Raw genomic sequence first — 13915 nt, 5'->3', positions numbered from 1 at the left:
ATGAAAATTAATGGCATAAAGTTGGAGACGTCATGAAGATGTGCTTACTATGTACTAACATCTCCATATATACTAGTATGAACCAAGTTTAACGTTAAGCCCCGCCAATTAATCAATATTTATGAGATGAGAACCAAGAACAATAGAGCACATCTACTCATCATGTTGCATCTATTTACCAAGTATCAAATTGATTCAACCTGTGTTTGTTGAGATATCGTGTTGGCAAGCTGGTTTTGACGATTTCCCCCATAAAACCACCCACCATGAACATCTATGGGGAAATTGTTGTTAAAAAGAACATGAACTTAATGTGTAGTTACATTACCATACCGAGTAAGAACTAAATCGGACATACGGTTGCTGATATATTAACATTTTAAGAATTGTATGTTGAACCCCGCCTACTCATTGATATTCTTGAGATAAGAACCACAAACATTAGGGCACATTTACAAATCATGGGAATGTACACACACGCACGCCAGCACGATTGCAAATCTTACTGAGCCTTGTGGTTTAGTATTATTCTTATTTTTTGTTAATTTTCAGTTGACCATTTGGGAGTTTTTGTCAAGGTTCTTTAAATAGAGATGATGAATCTACACAATACGTACATATTAAAAACCACACCGCAAACAACACATTAGCAGCAGTTGAATTTGAAGCAAACAATCTATTAAGTTTCTTCTATAACTATGCAACTATAGATATAAGCTATCTGCGAGCCTCTTAGTACTTTAAATTGTTTACAACATCAAATTTAACAAGGAATACGTTTTGGTCCAATACACTCTGATCTGCAGTCTCAAGAGCTAGAAAAGTGATCCGTCTCGGTGATTCTGCATAGATACAACAATGGTATTTAATCGGAGAACAGACACGTGACAGATACCTGGTTTAAGAAACCCTCTGTAACTTCACGATTTTGCGAGACGTACGTCGACATAAGCCAATGCTTTACTAAAGATTCTTTGTGGCAAATTTGAGTCGAAACTATAGCGTAATGTTACACCCAATGTAACTCAAGATCATAGATAGGACAAACATAAGTATAAACAATTGCAGTACTGTTGACCCTGTTTTCTCGGCATTGCCTATAATTTTCTAGATTAGTGGAGAGTTCAGGCTAACAACTACCGTACATCTTGCTTCGCCGATTACGTGTTGACGAATAGGCGCTTCTAATAAGAAAAATATGTTGAAATTGATATGCGCGACGCACAGTTGCTACTATTTAAGGATAGACAGTAGTTGAGGCGTAGCGATTGTGGATGGGGAAATAGGGTCGGGGATAAAATATCATTTTTTTCCATATAATAGACTGGAGTCCCTAAACCCCCAAAACTACACGGAAGGGAGGAACGATCTTCATTCAAATATACAATTTGATGAATCGGAATATCTTATTATAGATATATTACACATTTCTACAACGAAATCTGTTTAATTCATATTAGTCAGTATTAATGCAGATCACTAAAGAGTATCTTTCTTTACGATTACTAACCAAGCCAGGACCAGGGCATACTGACTACGGTATATCTTTAGATATGTCATCATTAGTCATGCAATTGTTCGGCTAATCCCAGGAGATGAATATCTAGATGATCTCCACACGTTCTGGAATATACTTATCATCTTGTGTCTTTGGTTTACTACACAGATGTTTCGATAACCACACGTAGGTACAAATTCTTCTTCGATTCGTTACATTGACGCGGTCCTGTTGATACTTCAGAGCGTCTTCTCACAAGTTTCTGACGCAGGAGGACCGTCGACAACGACAGAGCAGAAACAAGTGATGTGGTTGCTACGATGAGGAATGAAACCCTATATGACCCAAACTTATCGTAGATAGCACCTGCAAATGAGAGCGAAACGATGGATTAGCTCGTTGAATCGGCGATTATTGCATTATTACAGGTTTAATGGTGAATTTCAATTTGCTACAAACTGGTGGTAAACTGAAGGGAAAAGACCAGCCACATGGAAACATACTCACCTACTATACCCACCACACGCTGGGCCAGGAATGTTTTGGCTACATTTATAGGATTATTACAACATACTTGTGGGATAACAACTATTCTGTTGTTCTTGTCTGTGAGTGACTGGATATACCTTTTAATTACACCTGCGAGCTATCCGATATGGAGAAATATTACATCGCTTTGTATTGAGAATGACACAAAGAATAATAACCCCGATGCAAAACGTATAGCTTTAAATGAATTTATATGGAAGTTGGGAAGACAAAGGTCATTTGGGCGATACACCAGCTGTTCACTTCGCACAAACAGTAAACCAGAGATATAAAGAAGAACAAATGAAAGATTAGGAATTACAATTATTACTAAATTATTTTACAAAGCAAATAATACTTTTTGCCACGAGCACAGCCAGTTCAATAACTTTGAGAAAGTGCAGACTGATTGAAGTAAGTTTTATTTACCAGCTGGGATGGTTCCTGTCAGAAACCCTATTCCTCTGGATATTGATGTTAAAGTTATCACCTCATCGCTGCAACTCTGTCCTAGGGTTTCAATACTACAAGGCCACAAAATAACGTTAAAGGCAGCACGAAAAATACCGGTCACTGCAAGAAATAAGAATCATATACTTGCTCATTTGGTTTCACATTCCGATTCAGAAGTACTGTCCACGAGAAGGGAAAGGCATGGTATATCCAGGGAGTTTCCATAACAACTCCCTGGTATATCTTCACACACTCTCAGGCTTCGATATTATAATGACACATGTGTATGTCATTCGAGAACATTTCTCATTGCATCAACAGATCATAAAGAAATGACATGCATGACCACAGTGACAGTACGAATATTATTAACGAGTTAATATTATGCTAGTGACAGTGCATGGCTTGCAAAGGATTTCAAAGGTGAGGGATGGGGTGGGGGAGAGATGAGTTGTTAATTTCTCCTGATTGATTTAGGTAGCGGCAGGGGTTTTCTTTCTTGTTCTCTTTGAGTCTTTGAACTCAACGCACACAGCCTATATGATCTGGCCTACACTGGAACAGACGCCAACATATTCCCGTGTCAAACCTATCCTTTGTAAATGATTCAGAAATCGATACCATCCTTATATCGGGAAGAAAATGTCTTAAAACATTACGTCCTTGTCTAATTCGCTATAGTACACATACGATAACGCTATACGAACTAGTTGAAAGTAAATGAAAATTGTGTAACTGAAACTTACCACAACTCAATACGACGAACTGTGGAAAGGTGGTCGCGACAACCATTGCCAATGAAAGGCCAATCATCCCGATGACCTTAGTCAACAGAAGGTACGTTTTCTTGAACGGGAACCTCTCTCCAATTACAACAAGTGTTACCTTGGTAACCATTTCAACCGTGGCGGTAATTGTCAAAAGCATAGCACCTTGATGTGAAGTTATACCGACACTCTCGTAGTAACTGATCTGGAAGATACAAAAGTCAAAAGTATAGAAGGGAATTAGTTTCCCACAAAACATAGTTATATATATCGTCCGTGCGCTCAAACTGTCTGAGAGAGGAAGGGACAGAGAGGGAGAGAGGTGGAGAGAGGCTTCCCTTACAGACAGGTTGTAAGAATTTCACGGCCCTCGATCGTTTGGTATCCCACCATATTCCGCCATGCAGCCAGCAGATGTCAGATTCACGCCTCTCCGTTGCTTCCTATCATGGTGTTTCTCTGACGGGAGCTTGTGGTCGTATGTAGTGTCCAACCATACATCATAGAAGAACTATGCCAAAATCAACCTTTTGATGCTCATGTTTTGCAAAATAGCAGATTTCGTCAATTTCATTTTCAAGATTCAAAATTTTAGCACGGCATTTGCAAGCAACACGTTGCAAATGCTGGAATTACTAACGCAAACATTCCATGCACGTGTAGAGTTCTCTCCACAAAGTTCTCTGAACAAACAATTTTAACGAAAAAATTGTATCCACATCTTGCATTTTTTGTTAGATTGACCCGTCAATTGTTTTATCCAATAGACGGGAATCTTTCAAACCTGCATCAATCGCCTTCTATAGGTACCGTAACTCCGTCAAGTTTCCCTCTGTAATATGCCAATTGGTACCATCGTCTTCTTATACCACCGTCACGTGACTGGCGCAGATGCGCGAATGTCGCTAGTTGCGCAGACGGTATTTCCTATAGAGACATACCTTGTTCATCGGAACCTGCCACGGTCGATTGAGTAAACACACATATTTGCTTCATTGGTGGTTGTATCTGCATTTCATGTCATATCCTTGTTCTCTAGAAATAAAATTTAAGATGAATCTACCCGGTTAGAGCCAGTAACTTCAGTACCAAATAACTTATGAGTATATTTAAGAATATGTAAAGCTGGAAATATGAACTAAATGACGTATGATCGATGATTTTGACAATGATAGCAGGAAATGAAATTTCCTCCACCAAACTGTAACAAAAAAAAATCTACTTGTTGCGACGATACTATTGCATCACTGCAATGAGATCGCAACTTGTATTGCATTGTGTTTGTGGGTGCAGGGAAGATAGGGGGGGGGGGGAGCGGTGGGAAGTTGTTATTCCTTTCAAACAAAACAATAAGAAAAAAAAAACTTATCAAGTAGACGATGCGATATATATATATATATATATATATATATATATATATATATATATATATATATATATATATATATATATATATATATATCAGGGGCGTATCCAGGATTTTCTTAGCCGGGGGGCGCGAATTACTATCTAAGCGGAGCGCCACCATCGGTTGGCGCGGAGCGTACAAGAAAATTTCTGGTTTTGATACCCCCCCAGATCACCGGAAATGGCACCTCTCGGGCTTGAAAATGAACAACTATAGATATACACTTTTGCATGAGAACCAAGTATTTCCCAATAGTTTATTTTTTCCATCCAAAAACTTTTTGAACTTTTTTTTATTGTCACCAGTCACACATCATGTTCGACCTCATCGCATATCCTGTGGATCATTGCTTTTGTAGGTGATTCTACGTCGCGGCCCACAATACCCGAAAGCCCCATTTTTCAAGGTTTTAAGCCCATTATTTGTTCAGAATTTGAAAATTCACATTTCTCGTGAATAAAATCACTTCAAAACATACCCATAATGTTGCACAAAATTTAATCTATGGACAACCAATATAGAAAAACCTCCTTCAACCCCTAAACAGACAGGTCAAAATTGTACGAGTGGAGCGAAGTATGATGAAGAATGTTGGTCAGGAATTTTTCGAAAATTCAGACATAGTTAATTTATTGGTGTAAAAATATTAATAAATTAATATTAATATTATTTACTTATAACAGCTATTATAAAACTTCGTTGAAGGAAATGAAAAATACCAGATATTTCCGATATCAGGTATCAGATATTTCGAAACCGAACACTACACATATAGGCGTAGGAGGCGGGCGTGCAGCCCCCCCCCCCCCCAACCAATTTTTTCGCCCTGAAAATTTGGGCAGTATGCTGAGAATTTTTCGGGCACCTACTGAAGAAAAATAAATTGCAACGATGTAGCAATAAATTGCAACGATGTAGGAAATGAATAGTTTAAAAATGATCTCCTTGGTAATTAAAATAAAGTTCTAAGCTTGGCTGACTAATTCGCCATTACTAATGTAAAAAAAAGTTTTGACATAATTGTACCTCCATGCTTTTTCTCCATCTACATAAGACATTTCGTTGTTCCATCCGGCGGTATACTGTGCAATTTTCACCAACCGTATGGTACACGATGGCATGCGATGTAATAACAGATGCTTACTTATATGATATTGACCTTAACATGTTGAGCGCGCGCGAGGCGCGCGAAAAATTTTGGTTATATTTTTCGGGCAAGTCGTTACAGCCCCCAAATCAAATTGGGCTCCTACGTCTTTGACTACACACATAGACAGCTTTGATGCTGATATGATGTTATATCTGCTCTTTGCTTTACCAATTTGAATTGGCGTGTAGCTAGTAATTTGCCAAGGGAGGGGCGAAGCCTGTAGGCAACTAAGCGTAGCGCCACCATGGGTTGGCGCGAAGCGTACAAGAAAATTTTGCCCGAAAATGTCTCCCAGATCGCTGGAAATGACACTTCCCAGGCCTTGTAAGTTGCAACTAAGCATTTTCTATTTTGAAATTACTAGCGATATAATAAAGAAAATTTGCTCGGGGGGGGGGGGCGGTCGCCCCCTTCCCGAAATGCGTCATGTTCCCCGACGACTCGGTCGAGTTCAAGACCAGCCACAGTTGGTTATGATAGACTATATATAGTATACATATAGATACATTAGTGAGAAAGGGAAAATGGAAACGTCAAAAATGGAGTTGTCGGTGTAAGGGGTAGGGTGAGGTGCGCGTCCCCTCCGTAACTTGTCCTCGCTACGTCACTGGCTACCCTGTGTATATAATATGGATCAGCGCTGTAATGATGTCACTGTTCCTCTTTCTCTACCCGGTGTCTTGGCGTTTATGTTCTACTCCCTCCCTTTCTCCTTTTTCTCTCTTTCTTCTTTTTCTTTTCCCTTCCTTCCTCTCCTCCTTTTCTCCCCTCCCCCTCCTTTTCCCTTTTTTCTTCTCTTTTTTCTCTCCTCTTTTTCTTACCCGGGGGGCGCGCGCCCCCAACGCCCCCCTGGATACGCGCCTGTATATATATATATATATATATATATATATATATATATATATATATATATATATATATATATATATATATATATATATAAATATATATGTATGTATATGTATATATATATATATGTATGTATATGTATATGTATATATATATATATATATATATATATATATATATATATATAAATAAGCCTTCTTTCGAACTTACTATGTTTATGAAGAAGACAGCCCATAACATAGCACACGTTACGGTAAAGATACTAAAGAGACACGCATCGACACAAATAACCTTCTTCCATCTCTCTATACGCGTTGCCGTTGTCTTGGTTGTGGTCACAACATCTCCTCTGTCCACTTTCGACTTTTCATCTTCCCGCCTGTCGCAGTCATTTTGATGCAGATGAGTTTCTCTTGAGGTGCAAACCTTCTGTTGGTGTATTCGAATATCCGATGTGCTTCCTGATATTGCCTCTTTGTTATCTTCAAAGTCCCTTCGTGATGATTCATAAACTTTGTCTTTTGGAGAGAACATCAAAACAGCTGGTGGTAACGACAGAATAAGTGTGAAAGCACCGATGAATTGCAGGGTTCTTCTCCACCCAAAGGCCTCTACGCTCATATTTATTGGTTCACTTCCGACAAGTATAGCTGAGGTGGTCGGGAAGAGAAACAGCAAAAACAAAAATCGTACAATGAAATCATTCAATCAATCAATCAATTTACTAGAAACACTTGCAATTACTGCAGTGCTTCCTTTCTATTTTTGAAAAGAAAAGAATAACAATGGTTGTAATAAACTATTTTTAATATTTTGATGTGTTTCTTTAAGTAAGTCTGGTTGTTGTTTTCTGTACCACTGAAATATTTACAAGTAACAATCATGATGCAAGCCATATACATTTTCTTTTGTCATATTATGTTCTGATAGTTTGATAACTGTTTTCTTAACACTTTTAACATTTCGAGGAAGTGAGATCTTTTTTTGCGCTTACCTTAAAGCGTCCACCATAAGACCAATTCCCAATGTTTGATCCACTTCTTGTGTACAGATACCACGCGAATACGTACTTAATGTTCAGGATACGTTTCATAACATTACCATTAATTAAGCTATAACGTTTCTTCTATTCTGTCACTTTCGTCTCCTAGACACATTTTGCATCGAACTTTTATCATACGACAATCAATAATATTGTGAAACAATGGAGAAAGCATAGTAAACGGCCATTCACACCATTTCACACATTAAAGATATTGATGATTTGCATCATTTGGAAAATGTGTACATGGATGGAATGTCCTAAATATCAGTAAATTTTGCTCACCAATTGTTCCTCCCAACGTGGCAAAGGATAGAGCACGAACTGTATTCTTGGCAGGATAGTATTGAACTATAACGCACAGCATGATGAACCAAGTTGTCCCTAGGGCGAGACCATAAATGGCGCCCAAGGTTACAAATAGTTGTTGGACCGATTGCGCAAATGACGAGACGAATATTGCAGCAGACGCTACGATGATGACGAGGATAAGAGCTGGACGGTATGAGAAACAGGATTCCAGAAGTGTTCCCAGCGGAGATGAGAACATCTGAACACCATATATGACTGACCCTATCCAACCTGTCGAATTTGGAGCAATATGATTGAAGGGATCATATACAGCGACGGCTGAAGTTGTTTTGCTTAACGAAAATGTCGGCGATTTCCTACATCTTAAGGTCAATAATCACTTCTATATAGCATTTTGTAGTATGGTAAAGTATGAAGGTTTTAAATTTGACAAATACTTAAAATAATGCAGCTTGCAACAGTCAAGAGTGAACCGTTAGTGACGTCATCACCCAATTCAACAGGATATGTTTTTGATTTTCCTGACAATGTCAACTCACTTATTCAGAGAAAGTTTGCGTCCGCCGGTGTGACAGTACAGAGTGTCCCCCTGTACAAAGTGTCCGCGGGGACAATCTGTACCAGCATATTTAGTCCGGTCGGACATTATCTGCTGAAAATTGTGTCCCCACCTCACAGCAAATATAGTCCCGCCGGACGAAATGTCCTGGTACAGAATGTCCGCAAATACTTCATAGCATATTTTGTCCCGCATAAAATTTAAGCATTTCGACATTCAAAAGGCAATTGAGTTCATTATATCAATAATTAGAGCAGATGCATACATCAGAGTTAAATGTTACAGCAAATAAATGAGACGTTGTGCGTTGCTGCAAAACAAAAAATAGAACGGGAAAAAAAGAAAAGAAAAAGAAACAAGTTTTCCATCTGTAGAAGATGTTAATCATGTTTTTGTTGTGATTGCTGCTATTTCATCCTCCGTTTATGTTGCATGTTGTATTGCAACTACATTTCGTTCATAGTCATCTTTACAGAGGGAGAGATAGTATAAACCTAACTCCCCCCCCCCCCCAACGGAGGGCGGGTACGGGATAGGGAATGCAACAGCTACAACAAAAAATGATAATTGCAGAGGTAAAATATTACGAACTTAAGGAGTCCAAACTTCATTGTTGCCGTATTTCCCTAACATACAGTGGGTAAGATTTGGCAAGTATGGTAACTGTACTTCATGGGTCTACGAGAGTTGCCTAGCCAATATGAAATTTCATCCGTGCGTAAAGCTCATTATAGGACGGGAACCGATGGTGTTTTCAAGTTACATCCTAAACGAAATCGACAACGCTGTATACAAAACCCAGGCCCATACACATAATTTTGAGTGCAAGGATACGGGGGTGGAGCTGGGATGGTAAGTTATCGAATGTGTGTCCTGGGGAGGGGTCTTCTTAAGTCTGTGACCTATCTGTGATGATTTCCAAAATAGTTTTGTTTGCTAATAACAACCAGGAAGTAGCTGGAAGATTTCTCTGACCCTGAAAATTTCAATACTGCCCCAACCCTCTCCGTATGGGCTTGACACCTATTTATTGACTTTCATTACTACTTTATTGTTTACTTTTTTACCCTTCCTTATTTTTGTCACTCAATCGTCGAGTCAAGGTTTTCTCCCTCTCAACAAGGTGGAGGGCCATTCCCCTGCCCCCTAAGCCCCGTAGCAAATATTCATTTGTATAGACAAATGGCATTCTAGGCAATTCCAGTGATAAAGGTTCGTTGATTCTTATTATGAATGTTTCTTATTGGACAAAAGTGGTTCAAATTAGAAGATATATTAGAACGATATCCTCTTCAAAAGAGTTGCAAACATACAGGAAACAAAACAAAGCCAAACAAGGAAAAGAATAAAGCAAATAGGACAGAGTAGGATGCAATATGCTAGATTTTTTGTCTCATCATGTTTCTCACACTTTAAATATGTCATTCTTGTAGAGAAAAGTTTGTTCAAAGAAAGTTATAGTAAAAATCAAAACATGAAATTGGATGATAGTCATGCACAAACACAATATTCTGAGTCTATATCAGACTGGGCAAAGAGTGAAAAATGATTATACATGGGATCAGGGAGGTAGGAGCCGGGTGGGGGGGGGGGGCACTGTCTGTACATGCTATTTTTAAAATGGCATCCCACATCTTTTTTATAGCACGTTTAACAATTAACAATCTCAATAAATAGTATTGATAACATACTAACACATCATATATATTTAAGTGATATGGCCGGTGTGTATCGGTTTATAGCATATCGAGTGGTGGTTGTGGAATGAGAAAATGTCCCTCTGATGTTGTGTGCCCACCCTCACTTCCTACCCCCTGCATGGGGAAATTTAACTGGAATGATGACTCTCCCTTTGTAGCTCTGATGCAACTAAAGATAATCCATGCTTTCTAGAGCATCCTCCAAGCAGGGAGGTATTGCTTGATTAGAATGATATACTACTGTCACTCTTCTTTAAACAATATGTACTTGAAACTCTCATAATCCACATGAAGAACATCCTCTTTAGAGTTTGGTAAAGACCTTAATAAAACCATGCAGAAGTTTCCCTATTCGAATTCCCCCCTTGAACAGTACACAGAAATCCATAACAGCAAAAGTTACAACAGGAAGAAGAATATGGTCAGTTATATGTTTTACTATGAGAACTTATCTTGAACACAATTTCCAGAACCAAGAAACACGCCTTCTTATTTGTTTTTAATGAAGTATTGAGGTGATAAAGAATTTCGAGCGTCACATCCCTTCAACTTGAACTGCAAATATATGGATTTCCACCGAACGACTGGCAGTAAAAAGTCAATGGCCTGTCTTTGCTTAAACGTATAGCAGCGGACGAAATTTTCTCCCATGATATGTTAGAGTGAAAGACAAGAGTATTGTCGGTAACAAGTTAACTGCTAAGAAAATTGTCTAGACATGTCTTCTGTTAACTTCATACATACTCCCTCCATTGGTGGTCAGGGATGAGATATCAGTACAACCAAATCTGTGCAAAATAAAAGTTGAAAGCAATATTATGAGTAGTGAATGCCACACTGTAAGTCATATAAAATCAATTATCATCTTGAAAGGTTATGTGTAAGCTCCACTACAAAGACAATTAACATTCACCATGTTGGTTAAGTGTAGACTGTATAGTTTACAACTGAACTATGCTTAGGCATTCAGTTAAATTGGATGATCTTTTATTGTGACACCTACATGTTTATGGGATTACTGACTCTTTTTTTTAATTGGAGATTGCATGTCATAATGTTGGCGCTATATTGTACAGTTCACTACCAAACCTGAAAATTTTTAACCACATGAGCCAATACAACATTTGTGACATATTAATTAAATTTAATATCAGAAATTTATCAAATTAGAATAAGCTAGGATACAACAGAAGTTTGATGCCTTTTGGTGCTCTATTGATGTATGTGTGCATGGTATGACTGTTTAATGCCGATCAAACATGAATTGTCCTGAATCAGGATCCATGGGGGTTCAAAACACCCTCTCTATGACCCAAATGCAAAAACAAATAATGGTAGCTTACCATTAATATAGTAAAATGTACTATTATACATTATTTTGCATCAAGAGACCTAAACATTGCCTTATTTTGCCAAAGAAAAAGGGGTCCCTCTCCCAGGTTTCAGGAAATATCCCCCCACCAAACACACAAACACATTTAGCGATTTTCCACAACGGAAATAACAGAGAAATGGTACCAAAACTCAGTTGATACATTATCTCTCTTATCTTGTCGAAATTCCTGTCAAAACAGCCAAGTAGTAATAAGTTCACACTTTCTAAGCAGAAAAGTTCCCTGTGGTTACAATATCAAACTGTCCAACACCTTTTTGAAAAACAACACACAATAGGTGGTGTCTAGCTGTGGAATGTGGTCTTAATTATTTACTCATCATTTGTTTGAACAAATAAACTGTGTCTGCTGCAGTGAAACATGTCCAGCCAAAATCACTTTTTGGGGATGTAAATCAATTGACGACAATTTTCAGGCTATATGCTACTTAAGAACCAGAGGTGGAACCTTTGCAAGTAAATAGAAACAAAAACTATGTGCATATAAACTTGTTAATGGGGACTTAACCTGCAAAGATTTACAGTTCACTTTCTCGGTTCTCACCTACCTTCGTGACCTTTCTGTATGCTTAATACCTATTTGGAAATAATTTATACTCAAACACAGCATTCTGCCATGCACTACAAGTTATTTGCATGGTAAAAATAACAGATATGATGCCATTCATATTGGAACTAACTACAGAAAATTATTCACTTTTTAAGACTTCCTACCTCATCATCACATCAGTAATGCAATAAGAAGTTGATGCTGCAGTCTTGTCAGGCACTGCCTTAGTCTCAGGCCACTTTGATTAGAAGTCAGACAGTGTTATTATGTACAGTCGCTTAGCAGCTGTCACTGGTAGAGGACCAATAAGATCTACACCAACCTGTGAAGAAAGATGACAGCATTTAGGTGCTAATTTCAAAAACATTTACAAGTTGCAGGCTTTGCCTTGACTGTTGTTCTATTCCATTGCTTCATTCTGTACACAGATCTAGATAAATACAGTGGGATATCTGATCGAAACAGGGTGTTGGTGGATTTAGGCCAATTATTTTTACCTTGCATACATGAAATGTAACTTAATTCATACTGTACCTTATATTTACAATCGCTTAAACCACTAAACCAGAAAAGTGGAACGTCCACTTTTTGCAACTTACAATCATATGCCTATATTGATGGTTGCTCTGCAGTTAGGCTAGAGTGTGGCTTAAAGGTATGCTGTATAGGCCCTAAATATGCCAAATTTTCACTAGATGGACAAAATTCTTTAAGTATGTTTATTTCCCTGGAGGAAATTTACCTCACTGGGACATTCAATCATCTCATGTCATCATTTAGAATGTCTGAGCACAATTTAAAGGTTTAGTACCCCCAGGAAAGTACTTTTTGAAAACTTCTAGCAATTAAAGTGGCCAAAATTTAGGGCCAATACAAACTACCTTTAAACTTGTAAATGTTAAATTTGTCTTGAAAGAGTGACACTAACTATACTTAACCTTCACTGCATACTGCGGACATCCTGTGCAATTAAAACAGATTGAGAATTTACCTGTTTCCATAATCCAGTTACAGGAATGCTATGGAGACTTGTTCGTAGGTCTACAGGACAATGACGCTTTGACACCCTGTTGAACATAACTTGTTACATCAACGTTGATAGTTTTCCAATAGAATCTAGACACAGTCTGTTGTCTGGTTTATCTATGCAAAGATGAATACCTTCAAAGAGATGAGAAAATTCATGATCATGGAGATATCATGTTTTTTTTGCCCCCCCCCCCAAAAAAAACAGAAAAACAAACAAAGACACACAAATATCTGGGCTGAAGTGCCTTAAAATTGAATTACAACTCTATATCGGTGATTGAAATGGAATCCCATTATTGTACATATTGCATGGCCACTATTTGGGTCTACAGATATCTTAAGGATTTTTCTTCTGCAGTGAGGTTTGGCATGTAGAGAATATGCCACACCTAAAAAAGTACTATCAGGCCTTCAATATCTGTTCTTACCAACCAAAATTAAATAGCCTAGAAGTAGGCTAGGCAATATGCTATAGTCCAATAATTGCATTTTATAGTGTCCCATGCATGCAAACCAGACTAGCTCTGTAGCTTTAGTGGTCTGTTGTTATCTTTTATGATAGGCAGTGCGATAAAAGGTAGAAATTTATAATAATTTTCACAAAAATTTGTTAAGACAATTGGGTAAACAAAACGTAAAGAAATGGGCCCTAATAACTTTGTTCATGTACTTAAAAC

At 38.0% G+C, this 13915-nt stretch overlaps 1 protein-coding gene and 1 long non-coding RNA gene across 3 annotated transcripts in view; both read right to left on the bottom strand.

Moving 5' to 3' along the window:
* Nucleotides 1–656: 656 nt before the first annotated feature.
* LOC139959090 (monocarboxylate transporter 12-like) overlaps nt 657–13915 on the bottom strand; it is a 15569-nt gene continuing 2310 nt past the window's right edge. Inside the window, exons 2-6 of the mRNA XM_071956664.1 lie at nt 7981–8277; nt 6864–7303; nt 3226–3451; nt 2456–2599; nt 657–1864 (exon numbers count right to left, since the gene is read on the bottom strand). Coding sequence (XP_071812765.1) covers nt 1659–1864; nt 2456–2599; nt 3226–3451; nt 6864–7303; nt 7981–8277 — 1313 coding nt within the window. The 3' untranslated portion in view covers nt 657–1658. The remainder of the gene's footprint in view (nt 1865–2455; nt 2600–3225; nt 3452–6863; nt 7304–7980; nt 8278–13915) is intronic.
* Nucleotides 8284–13915, bottom strand: part of LOC139959091 (uncharacterized) — a 7068-nt gene continuing 1436 nt past the window's right edge. The window contains exons 2-4 of one of the 2 annotated variants that reach the window (XR_011789965.1): nt 13201–13370; nt 12374–12531; nt 8284–11054 (exon numbers count right to left, since the gene is read on the bottom strand). This is a non-coding gene — a long non-coding RNA (uncharacterized lncRNA). Of the gene's footprint in view, nt 11055–12373; nt 12532–13200 lie in introns of both variants that reach the window. The other variant, XR_011789964.1, reaches the window with a different exon arrangement.

Source organism: Apostichopus japonicus, chromosome 18 (assembly GCF_037975245.1).
Source record: "Apostichopus japonicus isolate 1M-3 chromosome 18, ASM3797524v1, whole genome shotgun sequence".
NCBI classification, from domain to species: domain Eukaryota; kingdom Metazoa; phylum Echinodermata; class Holothuroidea; order Aspidochirotida; family Stichopodidae; genus Apostichopus; species Apostichopus japonicus.
Note: the sequence above shows the minus strand (reverse complement) of the source record. Positions and strands in the feature narration are given on the sequence as shown.